At 33.9% G+C, this 27,678-nt stretch overlaps 2 protein-coding genes across 4 annotated transcripts in view; one reads left to right on the plus strand and one right to left on the minus strand.

The window, feature by feature from the left end:
• Window positions 1-4,622: 4,622 nt before the first annotated feature.
• On the plus strand, window positions 4,623-5,379 carry Uxt (Uxt prefoldin-like subunit). The gene is made up of 2 exons (XM_013315133.1): window positions 4,623-5,144; window positions 5,256-5,379. The coding sequence occupies exons 1-2, from the start codon at window positions 4,700-4,702 to the stop codon at window positions 5,264-5,266; spliced, it is 456 nt and encodes a 151-aa protein (XP_013170587.1). The 5' UTR covers window positions 4,623-4,699; the 3' UTR covers window positions 5,267-5,379.
• Window positions 5,380-9,733: 4,354 nt separating this feature from the next.
• The window catches only part of pros (homeobox protein prospero), an 87,254-nt gene continuing 69,309 nt past the window's right edge, over window positions 9,734-27,678 (minus strand). For 2 of the 3 annotated variants that reach the window (XM_013315533.1, XM_013315531.1), the window contains 2 exons: window positions 13,586-13,739; window positions 9,734-13,419 (listed from right to left, as the gene is read on the minus strand). In XM_013315533.1, the coding sequence (XP_013170987.1) occupies window positions 13,240-13,419; window positions 13,586-13,739 (334 nt within the window). In that variant the 3' untranslated portion in view covers window positions 9,734-13,239. The remainder of the gene's footprint in view (window positions 13,420-13,585; window positions 13,740-27,678) is intronic. The other variant, XM_013315532.1, reaches the window with a different exon arrangement.

Below are 27,678 nucleotides of genomic sequence, written 5' to 3' on the forward strand. Positions count from 1 at the left end.
ACCCGCCCCCTAAAATCTAGTAGATAATGGTGGATTTTAAACAATTTTGTAATTTTCAAATCCTTTTTGTTAGTGGTTTAATAGTTTTCTAAATTAATATGAAAAATTGATCTCATCAGATTAAAATCGATTAATATTTGATAAAAGGTAAATTTAACACGTTAGCTGCCATGTCGGACTATATGTCCGACAAGCTAATGTTTCAATCAGGCCGTGTCAGACTATGTGTCCGACAAGCCATACTTCCATTCATATGTAAATAATAAGTATATGAGCAATGTAAATAAGGTATTACTATATTTTTAGGTGATTTCAAACGGTTTTGGACAAAATTAAAAAAAATATATTCGTTTTTCGAAAAATCATTCTGGCAGCTAACGTGTTAATATTGATGTAGAATTTGTAATTAAGTGTTGTCGCCAGTAATTATTTAAACAATATAACATAAAAGTAACTTTTGAGGCGTTATGACGAAAAAAAAAATCACCAAGTAAATTGTTTTTATATAGCCCCAGTGAGTGATGTTATACTTATTTGTTAAAATGTAAAATTAAATCAATATTATAGAGGACTTACAAAAAGAACCAGTTTGTAGCCATTATGATAAAACGAAACAAAAGCAAATGAGAAAAGAAGATTCACGTAAGTTTAGAACAAACGATTTCTGCGTTTCGGTACAACAACGCCCCCATGTAATTTAAAACATAAGGTAAATTAATATTAAGTAAATACGTCCTTGTTTGAGAAAATTGCGTCTACATCATAACGAGCCCAATAACAGAGCGAAGGGTCTATCATGAATATTTGCGATATGCATTTTCGTAATCAACAAAACATGTCAAATTTGTACGAGATTTTTCATTGTACTTTACGTCCAATACAAATAAAAATCTTATACTATAGATAATTTTATCACAAGTTTTCGTGATAGGCCCTCAGTAGTAAATATACTTTACATTGTATATCCAATTAAAATAATAAGAAATATAATTTTTGATGTTTTATAATAGTTATTTTATATTAATAATAAGCTTGTAAATATTTTGTACATAAAATTATAACGGTTAATACATTTAAGGACGTGGTTAGTTAATTTTACAATGTCCATAATTAGTCATAGTTTCTGGATCTATATTACTTAAGACATGAATAAACTTTTATATTATGTAATACATAACATATACTATACATATATAGTTCTAGATATAATATTGGAAAAATGAATGATTATTTAAATTTCGTTTTTTTTTAATTTTTCAAAAATATAATTTCAAATTCACACGACAAAATGTTTTAATTATTCGTTTGAATTATTCATTAACTTAATCTATGTTTAAAAATCGTGATTGAATCCTAATAATTATAAGATGTAGTGATCGTGTTATAGTGAATTCACTATTTAATTATTTGTTGTAAAATATTAGATTAAGACCTATAGTGTGATTTTCCCGCCCGTTTGAATAAAAACAAGTTCTCTTGAATGTGAATCTTTAAAGGATTGCAAAATCGGAACTCCCTAAGTAAAATAACACAGAAGTTAATAAAAAAAATATAGGGTGTCCCAAAAGGTTACGTACATAGGAAGGGGGATGATAGGGGTGGTCACAAGGGTCACCAGAAAAATACAATAAAAATTCCCCTATGGGTATTAAAAAAAAATTAAAAAACTTAAAAATTTTACACCTTCTGGGGCAATTTTAATTTTCTTTAAAAACTTTGTTAGTTGTATCGTTTTTTTTTATTTCATATTGATAAAGGGTTATTGACGATAACATAATAGCTTTTTTTTAATATAGCTATATTTGTAGGTCATCGGTTACAAAATTGCCCCAGAAGGTGTAAAATTTTTAAGTTTTTAAATAATGCCATTTATTTTTTTTAATACCCAGAGGGGAATTTTTATTTATTTTTTCTGGTGACCCTTGTGACCACCCCTATCATCCCCCTTCCTATGTACGTAACCCTGTAAAACAATCAAACAAATAATCCTTTACTAAATTGTAGTAATTTTTTATTTGTTAGAAATTGTATTAACGTCATTTAATTCGCTACATGATTTTATACAGTTGGTTTTCGAAACCAAAAGCTTTGTATAAAACATATCGTCATCCTTGTCATTATCTTTGACAAAACAGAGATAACAATAAGTTTTAAACGAAGATTTTGATCTCAGAAACCCACGATAAGTCTAGTTTTCGTATACAGCAATTAATTTTACTTGTTGGGAGTTATAACACTAAAGTTTGATAAATTAAGCATACAAAATGTTCAAGTTCTTTCTAATATTTGAAGTAGTAGAAAAATGCATCGCAAAATCATTATGCGGTTAAAAAAACCAAAGTTCTTTAATTAATATATAGCCGCTTAATTTTGTCCATTAACCATATATTTTAGGTGCTTCCGTCACAAAAAAAACAACGAATTCCTTCCAAAGAGGTTGGCATTAGGTGTTTATACTGTCACTTTAAAAAATGCAACAGTCAGGTCATAGACTGTCAAGTTTTGACAAATCAATAATCCCTTTTAATATTATAATCTGTATTCATTTTCCTTGTAAAGTATGACAAACTAATCTGGGCCGGTAAGAGGCTCTACTACCGTATTTAGTTATGTCAGAACATATTTAAATTTACATAGACATAGGTAAACAACTATAGCGCGACAAGGATGTTGTTATACTTTTTGACGTTCACAGGATGGCGCTAGTGAGCTGTCATAATTTAGTTTGACTGCACACCATCGGGTCTAGATAACTTTGTTGGTATATGTCTCATTTCTGTTATAAAGTATGTTAAAACTATTTATACATAGAATATTATATACAAGACAAGATATAAGAACACGGCTACTAGACAAGCGACATCTTGTGGCATATTGAAATTGTCAGAGGGGCGCTGGTGTTGTAAATTACACTAATGTATACCGGGTCAGTGAAGTTTGTCGATCTGTTGTAGCAAATAAGAGTCAGTACTAGCACATAAAATAAATTTAAGCGACGATACATCACATTCACTTTTTAACAAATTGTAATATAAATTATATTTTAATTCTAGGTTTAATTTATCTCATATTTTATAGATAAAGGTCTACTGGGTCATACAAACATCGATAAATTGCACTGGACAAAAAATTATAAATAAAGTTTAAAGGAATGTTCTTTTGATTAAATTAACATATTTTAATAAATCTACAGATAAATTAGTACAGTTTTAGTACAGATTTGTAATATAATATGTACATATATAATCATAAATAACAAATATCAACCTAATTGTAAAAACTATATTCAAGGAATAATGTCCTTTACTTTTATCTGTAACGCCCAGGTCTCTCAATAAAGTCTTGTTTAGTTTCTTAAAAGCATTCAATAAATATTAATGCCTTGCTTTAATTGTATAATAGAGTGGAAAAAATCAAATTTAATTCAAAAGACATCAAATCTAATTTTGTGTCTTACGAAATTAAGTTCAGCTTTTTGGTCATCGAATTGGAACGTTACCATCTAAAATCGAATTTTATTTTTAATTTGCAAATGAAAAATTATAATTGCCAGTATGAATGGAAAATAAAATAATAAACCTTTCGGACTCGTAATTAATATAAAATTTAAAACAGATTCATTTCTGTTAATAATTCTAAAACAATTAAAGCAAAGCAAATTAAAAAAACATGTATCCTATTTATTAAACTCCAAAACTCACTACAATCAACATATTTTTAATAACCAGCTAGAATTTGCGCGGCAAATAGTCGTGAATGTGACATTTAAGATTTATTAACTATTGTCAAAATAAAGAATTTCAATGACTGCCGTTTTGTATCATTTTATCACTAAAAAAAACAAAGGGCCTTCTTGCAAAGTGAAGCTTTGCTATTAACAAACCTCGTACTATTTAAAAAAAATAAGGGGACAACTAAGAATAAGTTCTCTAATGTCGTATTTTACATGCAAAACAAATGAGTATTATTTTTAAAGGGGATGATTGATCCATGTGCCGGTACTAGTGAAAGGCCAAGGTCTAGCAATAGACCTGTTTGATGATAACAAATACCATACTAGGGGTGTAACCATTTAGAACTCTAGATCCTATTCCTAAGTAACTAACTTGTTTTACTTGAAATGAGTATGAATTGCGTAAAAAGTATATATCCAAATATTACTGAAAGGCAATTGACAGATACTTAAGCATGACATGCCATCTAGTTAGTACAATCCAAACTAAATAACTATAATACTTGATGCATATTCCTTCTACTAATGGCCATATTTAACGCTAGGTGGCTCTTTAGTATTCAATTAATTCAATATAAATAGGTAAAATCATTATTTACTATCAAATAATATTACTGACGGGGTAATTTAAATGGTTGAAAGTTTAATAAATAGTTTAAAGAAAAAAAATAATTTACAAAGCGATAACCTTAACATTATTTTGGGCAACGGAACAACGACATTACATTCGTTGACAATTGTTGACTTTGACAGCATTCGTGTTTTCGAAATGATGGATGGGATATTTTTAAGCTTTTTTATTTGAATAATAGAGAATATTAATTTCTTTTTACGCCTTATTGGAAGTCATTGTCGCAAGCATTCTAATTATCACAGTGAGAGAAAATTATAAACTTTACAATTGATCATGTTCAAAAAATAACGTGATAAGTTTTAAAAACCAATTGATTTTTAAATTCATAAAGTATGGCTGTTGCTGTATCAAATATTGATAGCGCAATTATTAAATACGAAAACTTCATCAATAACGTTTTAAAAGAAAGTCTTCGTTTGCATGATCAATATTTACAAAAAGTGAATGAAGAAATATCAGAATTAGTTCAAGAGAAACATACACTAAAAGTGATTACCGACGAGAAGCTTCATCCGAATGGTTTCAAAACTAAAGTAGACATCGGATGCAACTTTTTCATGGAGGCCTTTGTTCCTGATACATCTAAACTATTAATGCACATTGGTTTAAAACACTATATGGAATTTACTGTAAGTGAAGCAAATACCTACATAGATGCAAGAATAAAGGTATATGAAGCCAAAGCCGAAGAAATAAAGAAAAAAATTTATACAACTAAAGCACATATAAAGTTAATGTTATTTGGTGTCCAACAGTTGCTAAATGCAAAAAATGAAGGTAATACTTAAGTGCTGGATTATCATGTAACTGTTTAATTAAGTGTAAATGTTTCATTTGTTCTGAAAATTGTATATTGTAGTGAGTTGGTTGAAAGCACTCAATTTGTAGGTGTCTGCTGATCTCTGCGGTTAGATGAAGGTATCTAAAATTGTATTTGATGCAACCTCTTAAGTGATATTTCAAGCTGCTATAAAATTTGGATATCACTTACTTTTGTAATTTAAAAGAAATTGCGATATAAGGTACATAATTTCTATATTCCTCTCGAAGTTGTTACAATAGTTTTCATGTAACAAGTGTTAAAAAAATATAACATTACAAGTATAATATTTGTGAATTTTTAATGAAGTTACAGTTTCTTAGTTTAGTCATAGGTAACTCAACTAAAATTCATGACCTACAAATCAGCTCAGTACTGATGTGTCAAGCAAATCAGTAAACTGATTCGGAGCTCAGCACAGAGTTATGATTTGCATTTCAAGCTGCAAACTGTAAGTCAACAGGAAGCATGTGGCTTCTCTGTTTACATAGTTGTAATATATTGTGAGTTGCCAATTTAGTTGTAGAGCCGTAGCTCGGGTCAAGTATTTGTGACCTTAACATTTCAATGGACCTCATTAAATATAGAAAAAAGGTATGTTGACCTACAAAGGTTTGACATTCCTGAACTTACTTAAACTGTAATGTTATAACTGTGCTAAACTATTATAAGAAAAAAAATATTAAGTAAATTCAGTTCAAGAATCAATATTTCAAATTAATGAACTTAATCTAATTGTATGTAAAATATGTCTTTTCAATTAAATAGCATAAAACCATGATAAATATAAGATGATGTTTTTCTAGGATTAATAACCCAGGACTAAATGTAGCGTAAAAATGTTTGGTAAAATTATATGAAAATATTACATTTTTAACCATCTATTTATCTAAATGTTTACAATGATTATATGAATATAACATGTCTTTTGTATTTTATGTGTAAAAAATAAAGAACCGTATGTCTTGAAAGTTTTTCTTTCGTCTACTTAATTAATTTTGATTTTTTTTGTGACAAATGTGAAATGATCCTAGAAGTCATAGTCTATAATCCGATTTCATTATATATAAGACATTTTTATCATACGTAATCGTTCTTAGGTATAAATCCATATTTTACAGATGTTCATTTAATTACAATTTATTAAAAAATTTCACTATCCAAAGCGAAATACAAAATAAGATACGCAAATACACTGTATTGCGATGCTAATTTTATTCAAGTCCTTTTAGTACAATCGGGTTAGATTGCCCTTCGCATCTCAGGGCCAATATTCAAATTACCCCTAATCATTCTCTTAGAGCTTAGAACAGCACCTTTCAAGTAGATTTCTGTGCTCGATTGAATTCTTGAGAACACTTTAACGAGTGTAATTGGCGTCGTAAGCTATTCAGCCCATTAATCAATTTCCTTGTTATCTGCTTAGATGATTGAAGTCCTAATGGGTAATCGACAAGAACTCTTACAAAGGTAAGTAGCGTAAATTAATTAAGAATCTTCAATTAACACCTTTTGAATTGGCCCATCGTAGTTTATATGTATTAGGAAGTAAATTGTTTTATGAAGTTCGATTATTTAGCAGATTCTGCAATACTTTTCTGCAACTAGGGTTAACATTGAAATTAAAGTTTATGACATGTATTTAATATATAAATGAAGATGTAAACACGTTAAGATTTAGGTTGACTATTCTCTATACAAAATATATTCACTGGCTTTTAACATCACTACGGTAACGCCATCTATCGTTAAATGGGAACAATTCGACAAAGGCGGCCACATTGTTAGTTAGGCCAAGTTTATGTTGATTCCGTTAGATGTCGTTTTTCGATCGCCCAAAACTAAAAAAATATTAATTTTTATTTTATTTTGTATGTCTTATTACATGTAATTATGTTTATGTGTTAATATTTCGTGGTTACATTATATAAGGGGCATTTTTATTTTGGTGTTCTCGCAAAAGTGCTTGATTTTCGCGTAAGCACAGTTTCGAGTATTTTTGAATTAACGTACAGAACAGTCATCTTAAATCGTCAATTCGTGTGATGTGTTTATAGACATTAACTGATTTAACTAACAATCTAAAGGAAAATGATGTAAATAATCGCGCAGCAAAAATGTTCTTAACTTACTGTGGGTTTCTGGTACCAAAATCTCTGTATAATCGTCATCCCTGTACTTCATGTTTGACAATAGAGAGATAACAATATTTTTAAAAGAATTTGGTCGCAGAAACCCAAGGTTAGTGACTGTCACTTGCCAGTGTTGGGACTCCTGCATCCAACCTGCATGTAGTGGACGGAGCATCGGGCGGGTATAATTTTTTCTATTTATATTGTTAAAGTATATAACCTTTTACTTTAACCTTAACTAATTTTATGAGGAAATTTCATGTAAGGTTATATTTAGCAACTGATTTGTAATTTACGAAATTTTAAAGTAAAAGGTGTATAGTTTGTCTAGATAGACAAGTGAATTGGTCAATCAATTGTCAATTGACCAATTCACTTGCGATTTATTTGGAAACTCGCGCTTCTGGGTAATGTTCTAGAAGCTTTTATTTTTGAACTAGTTGTCGCCCGCGACTCCGTCTCCGCGACTCTCACAGACTATGTTTTACATCTGTGCCAAATTACATCAAGATCCCTTCAAACTTTGGCATTTATTTTAGTAAGATTTCTCTTTGTAGAATGGGGTAAGGTGAACATAAAATAAAACACCATAATCAAATAAAAGCTTAGCTTTATTACTCGTTATATCCACGAAGAAACATCCCTCTGCCATGCTATGAACAACACCGTGCTGACCTTGCTAGTTCACAGATACACCTCATGTTTCACCGTAGTTCAGTGTTCGATCTAATAATTTTGATTTAACATATTTTAGAATCGCCAATTTTATGCCAATGTTTGAACGACTCCCAAACCTTACACTGTTCAAACGGCATTTACTTTAAATTTTGTTACAATGATTTTCTTTACAATTCCACAATAAACCCACTTTTATTTCTAATACATCGAACAGTGGTTAGATCCTAAACATTCACGGACAAAGACACACGCTCGTAAATTATAAGCATTATGACAATGTGATAATATTAAATGTATAAGTATTGTTCTATTAATAAGAACAGTAATAATTAATGCGTAGTTAGGTTAGGTTAGTTTTGGTGACATTAGGTATCATTTGCCTGAGGCCCACAGATTACAATAGTGCTTCGCTAGCAGCCATTCTTAGACAAATACCGAGGAATCGTTTACATTATTTTTTCCCACTTTTCACCTTAAAATTGCCTTTAAATTTATCTTTTTTACATCCAGAACCATATAAACATCTTTTAGTTATTTATAATATTTTTTTTATCTATATAACCGGTCGACAGCAGCGCCGCCCCGCGTCAGCTCCGGTAAACTTTTTATTTACAAATGGTTAATGCTCCTAAACGTTTAATATCCAATACTATTCTTAAAATTAAATACAAAAAACGCATGACATCCTAAAATTACCTAATGCTCATTCTCGTCATCGCTATAATTTATGAAATTTTGATTTTTACACCAACTTTTAGCAATATTCAATACAAAAATACTCTTTTGAATAAAATTTTTACAAGACTCATTTATATCGTCGGTGCTGACAGGGGGCGGTGGTGCGGGCGCCTCGAAAGAAAAGCTTTGAGCCTCGTAACCTTAACATCATGAAATTTGTACTAAATATATCGAAACAAGCGGACGCGGGCCCTAATTACTTAGCCGAAATGCGAGGATATCGAAAGGAACGCCTAAATACTAGAATTTAGTTAATTTCAATTGTCGACCTTTCTCCTACAGCGCGGGACACGTGGCTATATCACACCACGGCCCGGGCAGAAGGAACGATCGCTTACAAAATGTAATTTTGAATTTTTAAATTTTGCTTATAATTTTTTATCACCGGCGACCGCGTCCGCTCGCTGTAATTTACAAATATATTATACGAACTGGCACCACAGAGGACTGCGATTTGCCCACAACTAAAACAACATAATAACACATCTTAACGTACAAACACACAAGAATACAAAATGAACGCGTATCGCTGTTACGAGTGAAGACCACAAGGATATTGAAAATATTCTTTTATCCGCTACTGGTTACTTTGGAATACAAAATGTCCGCGCACGGCGCAGCGGCTCAGTTACTTAATATTAGTTACATCGTCGGCAGTATTTGTTTCGACTTCCTAATAGTAAATCCGTGCTCACTTTCGATATTCCAATTATTAAATATCATTATCGAACGGTACTTATCTTGTAACTAACTAGTTTTTTCAGCATTTCACTTATTTGATTTTTTTTTTCTCACATATAGAAAAGTCGATACAACTATATTGGTACATCTAAATTGTTTTCTAAATTCCAAAACGAAATACTACATACAATAGAGTCTATTACAATTTCGAAAAATTTAGGAACCATAATACCCGAACGTGAAACCAAATATATTTCTACATATATTGATTCTTTTTTTTTCTTGTTTATAATTTTGAAAAATAATTAGATATTTTTTAGTAAATCGACGATTCAAACGTTTCATAGACGGATTCGAAAAATACTAATAAAAAGGAAACGTCAGCGAATCTCATGGAACAGAAATAAACTATCGCCTACTTACATAATGCCAAACGATAAAATATCACTTCGCCGAAAGGACATCTTTATATATCTACATTTTACGATACATATATAGTTACAAACGCGACCTTCTTATAGCCAACACCGAATTTTGTACTTTTACAGTGGCTTAGTCCACTGTTCGCTGTGGACTAAATATTTCGATGTTTTTGACTTGAGTCTTTTATATTAATTTAGAAAAAATTGCCAACCGATAACTTATAAACGGACGATCGAAATTATTATAAGTCGGCTGTTCATTGTCATATCCATTGTGGTCTTTGGCGGCTGCACATTGAATCACTCAAGAATAAAAATCCGGTCAAAAATACATAAAAAGTATTTATTGCAATTTAAAATAAACGAATGTCAATAACCTTGTCTTTGTTTAAAAAGAAATATGAAACCAAATCGAACGGCTCCGAGTATCTGCAAATAACGGCATGTCGGTTGAATTCTGTTGATGGGAAATCAATACTTTTCTATTGTAATATGTGTTTTGTAGCCTGCTTTAATATTAATATTTAGATAATTGATGAAAAAATCTATGGAGAGATCGGAATAACGGATTCATTACTTACTATACAAGTATACAAGCGGTGGTGTTTCGGAGGCGGGAGAGCAATGAGTCTAATCTACATCTAATCTTTGGTTTATCATTGTATACTCAATTCCATTAACATTTGGAAATAGTTAGTGAGGTACAGGAAGGTTTTGTTCCCTACTTCGAAACACATCCGCGGTATGAACTCAACTTAACACGGGTAACAAAACAATCGCTAACGTAACGTGACAAAACTATGCTCGTTCACGAACAAGCCCTGCGGCGACTGCGCTTAAGTGCCGTCGAGACGCAATCCGAGGAAACTGAACCCGGGCTATTGTCGCGTGGGGGGTGGCTGTGTGGTGACACCTTAGTGTCCGGAATAGGGGAATTTGGAACATAAAACCGGTATCGATAAAAAGGTATAGAGGCTGCGGTATTATCCTATGTGTCGATGTCTCGAGGGCTTCCATGTATCACGACTAACCTGAACGCAATTCTAAGCACACCAGTCGACGCCTGGTCCATCCTAAACTGAGGTACTCTTATATTACCGTAATAGTTCAAATGGTTACAAATTAAACGATAACAAAGTGTAATTACCAAATGAAAAATGCTTACACTCGCTTAGCTAGAGCTGGCCGGCCGCAAAGCGCGGGGATCACATAAACTTAGGATGGTATAACTTTATGACAACGCAACACATCGTCGAAAAACCCGTTTTATTTAATTATTGTGCCTTAATTGAATACCGTTAGCGCTAAGATAGTTTACATTGTTAATCTTCTGTAATAAAATTATGTGATATTATATTTACACATGATTATACATCTCTGTACACTATCCTATATTATAAGTCTATCGTGACAAGCGAAAAATATTGATTAACTCGTTCTGTCAAACTGAGGATGTAAACTTAAGGTTTGTTGCCGCGTTGCTGAGAGGCCGGCCGGCGACTACATGTAATAACAAATACACCGAGATATGGACGACGGGATCTCGACATTGGCTTCACTTTCCACCTACAACCTACCACCTTTCACCTACACTTCCACCTTTAAACTTAAAAACGACCGGCCAATGGTGAGATCTCGTCTACCACGCTACATATATCTACGAATGAAACTAATTATTCTTCTATAGTATAATAGTAAGTGTATGTATACTAAGGATGATCGATGTTTGAAAATTACCGATTTTTATATATCGATATTAATTGGAGACAGAATATCGATGATGCTAACATCGATGTTCGCAATATTGTACAATAAGTAGAACGATTATTCAAAAGTTGAATGTCATTCTGATTTGATTATGTAGTGTTGTGTTACATCGATATTAGAATATCGATAAATGTCAAGATTGATAAGCATCGATCATCCTTAATGTAACTGGCTGTTAGATACGGCGAAAGGTAACGCGTGGGTATGGGCGTGCGCAGACGTCACGCGGCGAGCTTGGGGCGGACGTTACTATTGAGGGCCCTATGTAAATTTTAATTTTCACGTAAAAAATCAACATATTTTTCGAAGGCACTTCTGATCGGACGAGGTGGCCCCGTGTTTCATGAGTTTGTAGCCAAATGTTTTGTAGTTTAGTGTGCGTACTGCTGTTTCTGGTTTATTGATGAATTGCCTTCAACTATTGTGTTTGCTTGTGTGTATGTTGGTGTGTGTGGGAGCCGCGTGACGTCAGCGTGCGAAACGATAGTCCCCGGCCGATGTTGCCAGTATGAAAAATTCCCGACAAAAACTTTTCGTTTGTAATTTGTATCCTGTATTAATATAGTAAAAAGTATCCTATAGTTAAATGTAATAGTTAAATAAGAATTGATATATGCAATAGGAATAATTTGTTTGTGAAAGACGGCGACTACCGCTTCGCAGTAGCACGGGTGTCAAAATGTCTGCAGCGTCCATAACTGCACAACTTACCCACGCGTTACTTCGGAATACAGTATTTTATCTAACAAATAAACTTAACCCTATGTCCGGAACGAGCAGGCTCGCGCGCGCTCCGGACAAAATGAAATCTTTCTGCCGAACTCTGCCGAAACTTTGTAAATACAAACAAGGATGTTTACAATAATCACAAATAAAGATGTTTACAGCTTTTGGAATTTTGATATCTGTTCAAACTTTTATTTCTATTGAAAAATCCTGCACGAACTTATAACCGGCTATCAGTATAAAAATAATGTTTAAAATCTTTGTTTGTGGATCGAAAAATAACCCTGCTCTATTGTACTAACGGCTATGGTTAATGTTAATTATTCCTAAAATAATTATGACGAGGTAAAGGTTGACAATTTTACGGCCACACGAGGCGTGCCAACGAACATAAAATATTAAAAGGAAATCGTAAAAAAAAAGCATAAGGTCGAAAGGACAAGGATATATAGGTGATAAACTCAAATAAAAACAACAAAACATTTAAAACTTAAGCAGTTAATATATTAATCGATTTTTGTTTTCCTTAAAGAATAAATCAATAAATGATTTTAAGATATACAACTATAAAAACCATTTTAAGATAATACTTAATAATATAATAATTATATATAGCGAAATATATTATGTGCAGAAATAAAATTCTAGGTGACTTAAAATTTTCTCTTACTCGTTATAACCTAATGAATTTCCTAGTGGAGCGCCGCACGACCTCAACGTACAAACTTTTTTTTATAATTTAAATTTAATATTTTATTTTTTCTTTATCGATAATTTTGATTCTGAAGGCCTAAATGCGAGTGTCGTAAAAATTTTGTTGTGCTAAACAATAATATTCCAATCTTTTATTTTAGATTTCCAAAAAAATTCGTTGGTCGTAAGCGTTTGCGCCGTTGCTGAGGCGGCATTCACTCGAGTTGTTCGAGAAAGTTCGGCGACTTGAAGTACTCAGGCACGGGATCATCAAGGCGAGAGATCACCTTGTATATAGACTTCTTCCAGCTCTGCTCCGTGTCTTTGCCGCCCTGGATCGCGCGGAAGAATTCCCGTAACGTTTGCTCCACCACGTATCTAAAGTTAGGGGGAACCTGTAACACAAATAATACCTTCCTTAGACTATATTTCTTCGTATAAAGCTAACGTACATCCCTATTTTCACAACGATCTAATAAAAAAAACTAATACACAACACTAGTCGATTAGGGTAAACGAGATACTAACGGTCGCTTAATTTTGAACATTAAAAAAACTAACATTGCTCACCTCAATGTGGTTGTTTCTGTTGTAGTGGAGATTAAGCACCCTGTAGAGCTCTGAGTCACCGGCCACGTGCAAATCATCGGCCGCCTTCAGGCCCTCGCTGATCGCCTGCCGTGCGTACTTCTCCATCTGGATGTAGTAGAACTCTCTGGAAAGAAAAACGCTACTGTTAAAGACTGTACATGTGTTGTCTCCAGCTGTATGTAATTGAACACCCTCAATAAAAATGTTATGTTAGAAAACTGATATGAATTTTATATATCTACAGGCTGTTCTTTTTCCCAATACTAAAAAATTAACAAATACGTTAACGATTTAATTTGTCATAAGGATATTTATTTTTGGATGAAATATTGGAAAGAGTGTGGTCATATAATTTATTTTTCGTGCGAGGGATGATTTAAATTAGTTAGTAAATAAAATTTTAAGTTATCAAAGAATTGTCGCTTGCTTTCAAACTATAAATCTAGCTCTACGAAATATATAATGTTTTTATTTACGCCTAACCTAATGTCTAATTGCCTGTTATGCACCCTTATCAAAATAAGCGTGAAATGCGTGAACCTTATTGAAAAGTTACCAACGTTTATATTTTAAAACGATCAATTAACTTAATTACCTACACAAAATGTCAATATAATGTTCATTATGTTTTAATAAAATCAATATAATAATACCTCGATTTAACATAAATAGCTCTTATTTCATAATATTATCCTGGAGTAAAATCTCTATTGGTATTTTTATTACATTGCCTAATTTGTGAAGCAAAATGACGTAATATTACGTAGTATTTCCCGAGAAGGTTAACTTTCCTTGTTATTAAATTGGGATTTGTGTTTTTTTTGAGATTACAATGACGCGTGTAACTAGTCAATAGGCAGTATAGAGCATATGAAACAGCCTTGCATTTATGATTTTTGTTTAAATTACGAGGTCCTGAATACTTTTGTGGATCTTTATCATTGATTTTATAAGAAGAAAGGATTTAAGTGCTTGTCTACACCTTGTTTAGTAACGTTACACATTTAAATAGGGGGAGGTACAGAAATGTGATTAAAAGTAGATTAATCTGTGGGTTAGAGGTGGCGCGTTGCATAACGAACTCAATAAACATATTGACATTTCCGATAGGCGCGGGTGACACTCAACGTCACAATGGCAAACATAAAAAGCACTCGGGCGCTGGAGGGCGCGGGCGGGAAAGGATTTGATTAGCCATTTTCGCTCACTCCGCTACTCCGCCTGGCGTTTCGCATCGGCGCGCGATCTTCGCTCCGCATGGCTTCGCGCACGAGTGCGGCCGGATCGAGAGTCTCGCGGGGCTAATTACTTACGAGTTCGCATTCAGACGGGCTAATTCAGTTTTTCGCGTTTCCGACGGCGACGCGTCGGAATCGACGAGAATTGTTGCAGTTCTTTTAGGGTTCGTTATGATTGCCTTTACCTTTTTTTAATACACATCTCGATGCGAAAAAAAAGTTGTCAAGTGGTAACAGCGTGTATGAGTCTGAAGATGCTTTATTAAAAATCTGTCATAAAAATACGTTGGTTTTTATTTAATCAACATTGTGATAGTTGCTTAGCCATCCATCAGTATAGCGAAGTACGTATGTACTCAAATGCGAAGTAATGTTATATTGAAAGAATAGAAGACGAACATATTCAATCACTCGAACATACGTAAATTTACCCGAGTTATTTTCCTCGACTTTAAATTAGCGGGAATTATTACCTTGATGGGGTTTTACTTTAAAATTTCAATATCCAAGAATACGGTAAAATTCTAAATATTTACTTTCAATGCACATTTACAATCGAAACGTTAACCGCGCACAAAAAACAATATACCATAAAAATGGCGATAAAAAAACGCTCGTTTCTTTTTTTTAAATCTTTACACAAAATTCCGCGGAAGTGGCAATCATGTAACAGGCAGCTATCAATCGGGGATCATGTCTAAGCCACTCGCGCGAGCGGTGCCACTCCACCCTCTCGCTCGCACGCCGGAGCCTCTATTATTTTTTAATTGGCACTCGGCGCGAGATCGCAGCCTTACTAATTGACTAAGTAAATGAAGTGACTAAATAATTAGATGTCTTTTTAGCTAGTGCGAGAGTCGACGCCGCACCGCGCACCGTACAAATACGACGCCTTCATCCAATTAAAACTCGTCCGATTACATATGTACTGCATTGTATATAAGGAATGTGTTATTGAACGATACTTGCCAAGAATTTGCTTACCACCTACATGTTTTATAATAAAATAGTGTTGTGCTATAAAAGTATTAACACGTCAAGTTTAAGAACATTTTTTATTTGATGATGATTTGTAAAGATTTGGCTCACGAGGTTACCGCCATGTGGCATATGAAATCGACTACCATTATTCCGATAGTCGTATCGGTAAATGGACTGATAGCGAAGAGCTTCGACCAACGTCTCAAGAAGCCCTCGCTACACACTTGGATTAAGGGCCCGATACAAAAGGCAATTATCCTAGAAACCGCGCGCATCGTGAGAAGGTTCCTGTCTCTGCAGCCTGACCACTGGTTGTTTGAGTCATGGGATTCCGCAGCCGATGGTGGTGGTTTTTAATATAATATGTTTTGTATATATGTATTTTTTGGATATGAAATGTACTATACTCGTATTAAAAATGTGATAAATAAATGTATGTTTGATAAGACTTAGTAAAGATTTCAATTATGACATGATAACAAATTAATAAAATGTTTAATTAATTTTCAACTCAATTACCTTATGATGGTATACATAAGGATAATAACGATCTACCCACGGTCTAAAAATATATCTCTAGGCGCTTACGAAAGCGTCAGTTAACTCATTAATTGCTGATAACTTACACCAGATGGCGCTATACTGAGACCGATTAGTGCTGGCTCAAGTGTCAAGCCATTAAGGGTCTTTAAGATATTAAATATATAATTTCATATTATCAATACGTGTGAAGCTGCACCATTAATAGTTAAGAAATTATTATTTTAATTTTTTTATAACATAAGGTGGCAAACGAGCGAGCGACCGTTGCCCATAGACATACGCAGTTGCATATGTGTTGCCTACCTTTCATCGACGGAGGAGAGGATGCACAGAAAGAAAATATATTCCCTTTCCATGCATCCTCTCATCCGGAAAGGCCACTTCCGCTTCCCATCCTTTTCTTATAAGAAAAGGGTGGGAAGGGAAAGAGGACTAAATTAGGCCTCCGGGACGCAGACGAAACGCGGAATAGCTTCCACTTCACGCCTGTCTTCTGTGTGGTCGTGGTATTTCACCGGGCGAGTCGGGACAATTCGTGCGAAGATGTTAAAACGGGCTCTACCACTGTTAAATGTATCATCTTATAAAATTTAATATCTCATGATAATTTAGACTCGTTTGAATTTCAAGTGTCGAGTTGAATCGTTCTGTTTTTGTCTTGACTAAGATTGGATGTAATTCATAAGCTTAAAATTAGTTTAATGCTTATAAGGGAAGGATGGGAAGAGGGAGAGATTTGACAGAGCAGGGGACGCACAGGAAAGTGAAATGGATATTTCTACGCGTCCCTACGATTAATTGCGAATGTCTATAGCGGTCGCTTCACTATTTCAGCGAGTTAAGGTGCTCGTGATATGATTTTAAAGATTTTTTTTTAATTAATTTTCACTTTTCATAACGTTTCGATTCTAGTGTAGATAAGCTTGTAGATAGGTTGTGCTAGTTTTTTCTTGGGCGTTTCTTTTTTGCAGCGACCCGCATGGCACGTGGACGGAGCACGCTGATTGCTTACAAATTACGTCGCTTTTGTGCGACAAAATAAGAAAAGTGGAACAACAATACCCGATATTGCCTCACACTTTAATGAATCTTAACTATAGATGTCGCTACTTTAAATGCACGAAGGGTAAATTAATAACTTGATTTATTCCTTATTTAGCAATTGCCTGTGATTTCGTTCGCGCGAAATTCAGGTAAAAATCTAGTAATAAATACGGCTTATATCAATCGGGCATAAGGTATCTTACCAACTGTAAAGGAATTTTTCAAATCAGTTTGGAGCAAATCTTTCCTCTTTATAATTTATAGGGACTAAAATTAAGCTACTGCTATGTATGAAAGTCAAAGTAGGAATATTGTATATTCATACTTAATCTGCAGCTATGGTAAAAATAATTTGAAATAGATGCAATAAAAACCGTTATAGTGGGAATCAGCTGTTGCCAATGTCCCAACGTACACCTTAACGTATTTATTTCGTGTCACACGAAAAGAAACTCTACGCTAATAAATTTAAATGTAAGATTACTTTACAGTCTATTTATAAAAAAAAATAGCATTGTATTGCATATTATTGGATATTAACATTTATGATTTAGGAAATAAGGATTAAAATCGTATGTAAATAAGCAGCATTGTTTTCTATTCTTAAGATTTCGCATCTTGCGTCTACCTGGGCCCAACGTCTTGGATGTCATTGTTTGGGAGCGGTTGCAGTTTTTGCCGGTTCTTACGGTCTGACGGCAAAGTTCGCACAATACCGCGGTGCGGTGGATTGTGAGATTGTAAGCGACGTTTCTTCCGCAACTCTACAGCGTATTGTTTTAAGGACAATATAAATTAAGAAAAGTTAAGCGATGAAAATACTTATTGTTACATCTTCTGAGATTTTAAAACTATTTAGCATCGTCTAGGTTGCTAAAGAAATTAAAAATTCAGCTTTCAGATAAAAGGGACAGCGATTTTAGTATTTTTTAGCTTTTTAAATGCTTTTTCCGAAGCAACATTCCGACGTAGAAATGATCATGAAATCGTATCTTCATCCTTGTCATTATTTTACAAAACAGAGATAAAAGCATGTTTTAAACGGATATTTTGGTCTCAGAAACCCACAGTTTATAATTAGATATTGTTTCTCATAAACAGGAACACAGTAATGATTGCACACTTCCTTTTGGTGGCAGAGATTATCGTGTAGTTGTCCTTCTGGGGTTTTATTTTATCTGTATTTAATATTATTGTATTATAACTGAAAATATTTTTCTTAGTACTAGTAATAACAAAATTAAACATTCGCTATATTAAAGGCAATTTATTTTACTCTGTGACCATAATTGTTAAGAAATTAAGTACAAAAGGGAGTTTGAAATCTTGTTCGTAAACACTTTGTGACGTTCCCCCTTAAGAAATCCTTCGATTCCCGTGTGAAACCAAACGGATGTAGAGCTATAAAAGTTATAGAATGGTAAGAAATTAAAAAGTTCAAATGACTTTATATTAGACGATTATAGTTTCTTATAACATGTAATGTAATTTAGGTAACAGCGTATGTGATTTATGAAGTAATTTTTTTAAATAACTATGAAAAACATTAATATTCAGGACTTTATAAACTGCAAACAATTTAATTGACAAGATAAAAAATAAACTTTGTAATATTCAACAATAATTTAAGTATTTATTAAAATTATAAATTACTAAACTAAGCTACAGACAATTTTTTGATTTGGATATAGCTTTCAATTGCCACTTCTTTGCTTTTATAACTCTATTCTACATAGAGTCGGGCTAAGACGTTTCAGAGGGGTCAGATTATTGTTTTTTTTTCTGTACCCGCTTCTTCCCTTCATTGTTGACGCGAACGGTGCAAAAGTGAAATCTTATTGTTCCGAACACGAATGCGGATTTATTTCTAACAGTTACGCTGTGACGTTATCTTAAAATAATTTCATTTGAAAAGAGAACGCTTAAAGGAAAAATGGTTTTAAAAAAGCCTAGAACTCCGATGAATTACTTTTTATCTCTTTATTAATATTACTATTTGTCTTACTAATATTATAAATAAGAATGTTTAGATGTATGTTTGCTAGAAGGTATCTCCAGAACGGCTGCATGGATCTCACTGTAATTTGGTATAGATGAAGAACGTAGTCTGGAGAAACACATAGGCTACTAAGTTTATTCATTCCCGCGCGGACGGAGTCTCGGGCGACAGTTAGTATATTATAAGCATTTTAACATTTAAACGTATTGTTATTCCTTTCAATCTTTTTTCTAAAACAAAGACATCATTATCTTGTATAGTTACATATGTAACTTAGACAAATAAATTATCTACAGTTTCTTTAATAATAAAGGGTTTTTAACATCGAAATTTACTTGATACATTATGTAATCATACAATCATATACCTAAGTTATTTAATATAAAATATATAACAAAAATATATGTACATATATAACAAAAACAAATTTCGTGGTTTTCCGCGTATTAAACAACGTTACTAATAATGTTTACCTAATGATGTAGATATTTATCTGCGTAATTTAATTGGTTTAAAAAGATGATAACTTCGCAGCAATAAAGCAATCTTACTAATATTATAAATGCGAATGTTTAGATGGATGGATGGATGTTTAAAGATATCTTAAGAACGGCTAAACGGATCTCGATAAATCTGGAAGAACACATAGGCTACAAATTATGTTTTTTTTTAATTCCTTGCGGACGGAATCGCAGGCAACAGCTAGTAATCGTAATATATTCTTTTCAACTAACTTACATTTACTTCATACGGGTTGAATACCGCTAACTGATAAGAGTTCTTGTTATGTGGTTTGTATATTTTATTCGAGAATATTGTGAAAAAACAGCTGTTCACTTTTAATAAATATTAAAAAAAAACTAATCATGATTAGGAATTTAAAAAATTTGAAATTGGAACTCGAGGAAATTGGAATTTGTCGAAATATATCTTCAAATTAATTCGATACAGAAACATAGGAAAGTTTGTAATCATTTTGTTATTAAGAACTTAGTATCCAAAACAGGGCTTTAATTCGTCATATAAATCGAAAAATGTTGTTACCTACATGGAAATACCATTGGCTTGTGCTAAATTTAGACTTTTAATTAATGTTTAAAAATATATTTTTTAAGCGGAAAATTAACTCTATCTTTGACTAATAAGGTTTCCCGAGTTTTATCTGAGAACTAGCTGTCGCCCGCGGATCGTAGACCGTATTAAAAAAATAGTAGCCTATGTGTTCTTCCAGACTATGTTTTACGTCTATGTCAAATTTAAGCAAGAAACAACAGCCATTCTGGAGATACCTACAAACATCCAAACATTCGCATATATTTAAGATAGTAAGATTTAGTACATTTGAAACTGTCAGTCTTTAACGGTAGAAAAAAAAAGATGCGGGCAAATACCGTTGTGTTTATAGTGCGGAAGACTTCGCACTTAGACTCTGCTTTTTAATTGTTTTATTCGCGGTGTTGGCTCGGAAAAAAATATGTTACCTTTCTATGTTTAGACACGAAGGGTGGATGCAGGCCGATAGATAAACATATTATGTTTTTTTAATTCCACAGACTATTGTACAATAGAGTGGACCGCTTTTTCTATTCAATGGTCATTAGCTTATAAGTTGAAATTCTGGCACTTCTTTTTTTTCAATTGCGTGGCTATTAGTTGTTATTCTGCGATTGGTTTTCATTGTTATATTTAAAAGAAAATTATTATTTGTATTCCATGGTTTTATAAGTCATAATGTTCAAACAATGTGCAAACATTTTGGATAATTATAATACCTGTGGTTGTTTAGCTTAAATAGAAAATAGCAGAATAGCCTCGAAATGTATTTGTATTTACATTTTTAATATAGAACTAATCGTGAACAATAAAGCGTTTAATACATTCGGGAACCGAAAACAGCTAATAAACAGTGCGTGTAGTTTCCCTAAAAAAAAAAAACAAATAGTTTCCAGACATTTGCCACCGACTTCCCCAAGCATACTCATTTCGATCGTTGCCAAATACAATGGTTATTAAAACCTGATGCAGGAGTCGTTCAAATGATACGGGGGAGGTATTACGCGTTATGTACGGCCTGAAATCGTATGCACAACCTTTATATATGTTGTATGCACGGCGCGCGGCCGATGTGTGCGTGAGTGGACGCCGGCCGGCTGTCGAGGAGCATGGCACAGCGAGCCGACACTGCCCGCTACAGAGTGCAAAAGGTTACACAGTACACCAACACGAAAAAAAACCTCACCAAAAAAAAACTACCAAGACATGGTAAAATTATCCCATAAAACTATTACATTACCTATTTCATGCAAATGTTGAAATACTAAAATATTTAATGGTGAAAAACGTCAGAGTTATAACCTCGAAGAATTGTGACGTCTAGTTTTTTTTTCAATCGTACGTCAAATCAGCGCAAAGTCCAGTGGAATGCAGCCTCTGTACTTTTTTCAGTCTGTGCGAAAGTTGCACGGCGCCGCGCACACATGCAAGGCACGCACACAGAGAATGTAAAAGCGAGTAAACTAATACCGGGCCGGATTAATGCTTCAGTTAGTGAAAAAACTTTTTTTTTCAGACTGCACCGTCCGGCGCAGGGCCGCACTGGAGCGGACGCGAACGGCAAATTATTATCTCATTGCATTAAGAACATAACCTTAAATAGAAAGCCGTAATGTTAATAAATTAAGTACTTTAAAATATTGTTTCTTAAATAGATTGATAATGAGATAAAGCACGTTGAGTTTTGTGGTTGTGTGAAAAAATGTGATACCTAAACATCTTTTGCTGCTTTATATTATGTAAATAGACGTATATTAGAACCTTATAAGCTGGCCTATTATAATGTAAGTACATTTGTATGGAACGCGCAATGCGGGCTACAGACGTTATCTAAAGCCGCTATTTTCTGGGCAACTCACTTTCTCGCGAATAATTTCCTCTTATCTTGTAACGGAAAATACAAAACCGACTCATAAACCCACGACGAGGACGATAACCTGACATACTTAGTATTAATTTAAGCCTCTCTTATCCTCTTTATTACAAAAAAAATTATTTATATTTGTTGGTTGGTAACGCTCGAAATCATATTTAAGATGGTAGCCTTTATCTATTCTATTAAGTTTGTAAAATATCTTTGACAAAAATTCAAATGTTACGTCAATATTTAAATTTGGAATTTGCGATACGATTCGCATTAAAAAAACAACCACAAGTCAATACTGGCAACGAAGTGTAGATCGAGTAGAGAAGAGTAAACGAGTGAGTCTACTAAAAGTGATGGCGCACAGAAAAAATCCGTCGTAGTGAGATTCGATTACTGATCACAAAAAAAAGAAACCGAGTACGGCCCTGCTTAATGACTCCCTCCTCGCTGACCTGCCTCTGTCTTGTACCCCACGCTTCAAAAGTTCAACTCATTTGAGTGCTCGCGGAGATTTTATTACCCCCCAACTATACTCTGTATTAAATTTTTCCAACAAAAAAATAAAGGGTTAAAAAGACGCGTGGACGTTTAAGGGTTTAACATCACTGACCATTGCACGGTTACTTGATTCTAGAATTAGTTCGCTAATTACTCTTTCGAGACAGTTACAAAAATCGTGTTTTACGAGTTCTTTTATTTTTTTTTATACCTTTTTTTCTACGCTTCTGTCCGCCTCTTCTGAGCTAAGCGTAAATAGCTGTCTACTTAAAAGTAGCCCCCAAAAAAGGTTCGTTATTTCCGACGGAGGTTCTTAAATGAAAAAAGTAGTCGAATCCTGAGTTATTCCGCATTTCAAAGGGTTTTCATGCTTTACGCTGGGAACAAGCTAATATCATTTTAATTAAATAAAATTAGAGTTAGTTATTTTTGCTTACGTATTACGAGAGTGGGGACGCGAAATATTATAACCTAATTTAAATACACAATTTTACTAATACCACTAATTTAGCTTTTTTATTTGTAAATTATTTGCCCTCAATTTTATCACTATAAAAAGTTTTACTTTTTTCTTTGTCAGAGATATAAACATTAATTAAATTTTAAAAATTATTTTTCCTACTTTAAATAACATTCTGAGTCATTTAAAAAACGGTAGGTGATTCCCCGCAAAATTGTTGTCGGTCTAGTGAATAGGCGTTCCCCATTGAGTGCAACAAGAAACTGATTTGGGTTCTGATTCGGTAAATCATATACAGATTTTCATTTTAAATTCGCTATAACATTTTTAATTTAAATAAACCTAATACGTTGTCGTTGAATTCCGACACGCGTTGATCTGAAGTCTAACAATAATTACTTTAGTAACGCGGATGCCTCATTGTCGCGGCCGACTGCTTGCGTTTTCACGTCCACTCGACTTATTTCCCTCGGGCTACAACCATTGCTATTTATTACTAAGATTTCGCACGCGTCGCGCCTACTTACACGCCGTACAAGTATATTTCGATTAATAACATTCCTATTCGCCAGCGTATAAAATTATACACAATACGGTTTGCGTCAGTAATATTTTAATGCAGCCGTCTGGATGTACATTCGCACAAATAGTTTTCAATATATCTTGATATAGTTTGCTTTAGACTTGATCATTTCGCTAGATATTTGCCCAAGCTGTGATACTGTCTATATGAATATTGCTTTTGTATTAATATTTTTAGACATTATTAGTTAGAATTATTTGGCGCGAATGACGTGCTTTCGTTACCAAGTCAAGTGTCAGAATGATTAGTGAGGGGACATAAACGTTGACATTTTAATATAACATTGCGCCGATATACCGACACAGTGTCAGATTTTCTTCCTAACAGTATTTACCATAGCTACAGAATTCTAGACAAAAATTTCAGATACTTACTAAAAGTATGTTATATCATGTATAAGCTCAGCGAACTAGTGCGTTACGGGAGAAAGTGTAAAAAAAAAATATATAGTGAAATTCTTTGTTTTCGTGTGTTTTCGTTTCGCACCTTAATTAATTATGTCTTAGGGCGGGCCGGAGTGTCGTTTAGTTGTGGCACTTAGGTAATTTCCCATGTGTACAGGCTACGCCGCGCCTCTTTAACTTCACCTGTCATTCGGTGTGTTTTCTTACGACATAACCTCAAAATAAAATGCCATTTGCACTCTGCAAACTATTTTATTTACAAATGAATTTATAAATTTACATGTCTCCCATGAATCTTTATGATTTTATTGAGCATAAGTTGGAACTTGTAGTACTTTATGATAAGGTAACTTGTCAAAATATAAAACAGTCTAAGGGCATTATTTGAAATTTATATATCTACATTTCGTAATTTCAGTTGAATGGTAAGAGTATAACCTTCAAAGTAGGTTGATTGATATTTGGTATATATGTACATATATAAAATCAGCAAATTAAATATTCATAGTCTGATTTAATATTTGAAAGAACTTCAATATCAATAAAATATATATAAAAACAATAAAGTCAGAATAAATAAGTAAACAAGGAAACTGCATTGTAATCTTTACACGAGTCCTTTGTTCCAAGTACACTTAATATAAGTCTACTGAGAATGAGGTCCTTATAATATATCCAATTAAAATTATAAAATGTAACTGGGTAGCGATACGGCGTACATGTAATTTGTTGTCTTCGTTGTACAAATGTCCAGTGTAAAATGATCCCGCGATACTTGCGCGAACAAATGATAGACATAAGAACAATGAAGTGTTAGAGATCTGTAGTGATTGGCCGGTTAAGGACTTCAGTCGGAGGCAGATAAGAGGCTGCGCGAGCGCTGGTCACTTCCGTTGCCCGCGATAATGGCAGCGCCGCACCAAGACGAGGATAAAACAAGGACAAACTGTAGATAACATGCAGCCAGTTATAAAAATATTACTGTTCCAATGCGCAATTTCTATTATAAAGCTTTGATAAAGTCCTTATCAATGCAGCAATGTACGCATCTCTTTAATAATTCGATTATCCTTGTTATTGTAAACATCGATGAGATTAGACGAATAGTCTTTTTCAACAGTTCAGTCTCTAGCTATGAAATTTATGCTGCGAACATTTCAAAGACCACCTTTGCTAATAATCACAAGGAAAATGTATTCGTATGCGACCTTAGAATAAAAAAAAACACTGGCAGTAAACACGTGTGCTTTAACATCGTTGAAAAAAAAAAGATAACAGAATCGCGTGACGTTCCCGCCCAAAAGTCATGTCATTAGAGTAGTATTAAGTTTTTTTAAAGGTGGCCAGTAATGAAAGAACGGCGCGCCCGCTCCTTCGAGACCAGCGCAAGGCGTGCCCTATGACCTCGTATACTCTACATATCTTTGGATTGTTAACATTTCATTAAAGCTATGGTCAAACTACGAAAAATTCCACTTTGGTATTACTAACTCTATTTGCTTAGATTTGACAGGCGACGTTAAAAATTAAGGCGTTCAAAAAGGTGTGCCCCATCTTATTTATTATAATAGATGATAAGTAAAAATTAAAAGCGATATATCATAAAAATTCCATGTCATAAATGACGCTAAATGTGATTAAATTCGCCCCAATGAAGGGGTAATTAAAAAACTTATGCGCCATCGAAGACAAGATAAGGTCTGTGGTCGGAAGAAAACTCCACTTTTGTAATTACGCTTTTCATTAGTTGATGGATCGCATGCGTCTAGTGAAGACGACAATAACGGTTACGTGATTAGTCAAGCTATTATGAAAGCTATATTCTTAGAACGTAAGTAGCTATACGGCTAATAGCTGTTATGTGTACAAACTCGAAGCAGTGTTTGAATAGCTCGTTGGATGAGAACCGACTTTGTTTTGTTTTTCCTTAGCTTTTATAGTTTGACGTCTATTTTGTTCTATTTTCATATTAACGTTTTTTTTTTTATATTTGTTGGGATAATTAGCTTATATCTTTCTAATATTATATTATAAATTGGATGTATGTTTGTTCGAAGGTATCTCTAGAACGGTTTACCGGATCTCAGTGAAATTTGGCATAGTCTGGCAGAACACATATGCTACTAATATTTCTTTATTTAATTCCGTGTAGACGGAGTCGAGCGAGATAGCTTGTGTATTATAACTTACACTTCGAATAATCGAATAAACTTGTGTTTAAGATTACTTATTAAACGGTTTGATTTGAAATAAATAATTAGTATTTTTGATAGTTATTGTAAACAAAAGACAACGCGGAGGACGCAAAAGGAACAAAGCTTCTCCGAACTGTAAGTAGGGCCGCTCCTTCGCGTGTTTTAATTATGTTATTAAGGACACGGGCTAGCGGAAGGCTAATATTTTATAATGGCTCGTGTATCGCAATGATATGTAAATATTCTGCCTCGCCCTCACCTATTAGGCTGCTTGCGTGCGTGCACCTTAACATTGGGAGGTACTCGCGCGTTAACTTGAATTTAGTACCAAGGTGTGACATTTAGGTTGCGGCCGGGAGCCGGTGCTGAGCCGGCAGCCGGGAGGCGGTGGAGGCGTGTGATGTCAGTCTCGTTTCATTTCATAAGAATTGAATAGCGAGACGTGTAATTAGCAAGCTTTTTAGAAGGAAAACTACTCATAAGCTTCCTCGAAAGGGTCGTATTAATTACTGGAGGTGCTCGTATGAGCGCGCTCGCAATAAATGGCCGGCCACTTGGCGCCCTAGCCTCGCCGGGCCTTATTAAAAATGTTAACACGTAAATTAGACTCCCGACTCGGCAACGGTGTATTAGCCAACCAATTAAATTTTAGAGTCAACGTATACAATACTGCCACAAGGCGACTTCACACGGCGGGGACGCCCGCTGGCCGCACTGTTTAGACGGCTTTAAATTATATAATTTTTTTTACCTTAACACTTTGATAACGTTACGAGTGTTGCAAAATAAAATTGCGTTTTAATTGCAAAAATTAAATATCGGACTTAATGTTTCCGGAGCGGGTTGGCACCGGTAAGGTTAAAAAGCATATGAAAATTGCGATGTAAGGCTGGTAACATTTCCGTTACCGACTGTGAGAGTCCTTACAGACGAGAGATTTTGTTCTCAGTTGAATTAATAAATGTTTATTAAGTGCGTAATTAAATATGAAGTAAAACGTTGGCAGACATTTAATGTGAATCGTTGATGCATCTGGCTGGCGCTCGCGTCTCGCTGGCTATGCCACACTATCTGTCGCGCAGAGTTCGTCTCCGGCGTTGTATTCGTCTCGTATATTGTCGACGTCGGTGTAGCAGAATGTTGACACAAAATGTTCGTGTGGTCGTGGTTGGTGTGTGGTGTGGCGCCGCGTGAGGGG

Source organism: Papilio xuthus, unplaced genomic scaffold, assembly GCF_000836235.2.
Source record: "Papilio xuthus unplaced genomic scaffold, Pxut_1.1 DF826961.1, whole genome shotgun sequence".
NCBI lineage: Eukaryota > Metazoa > Arthropoda > Insecta > Lepidoptera > Papilionidae > Papilio > Papilio xuthus.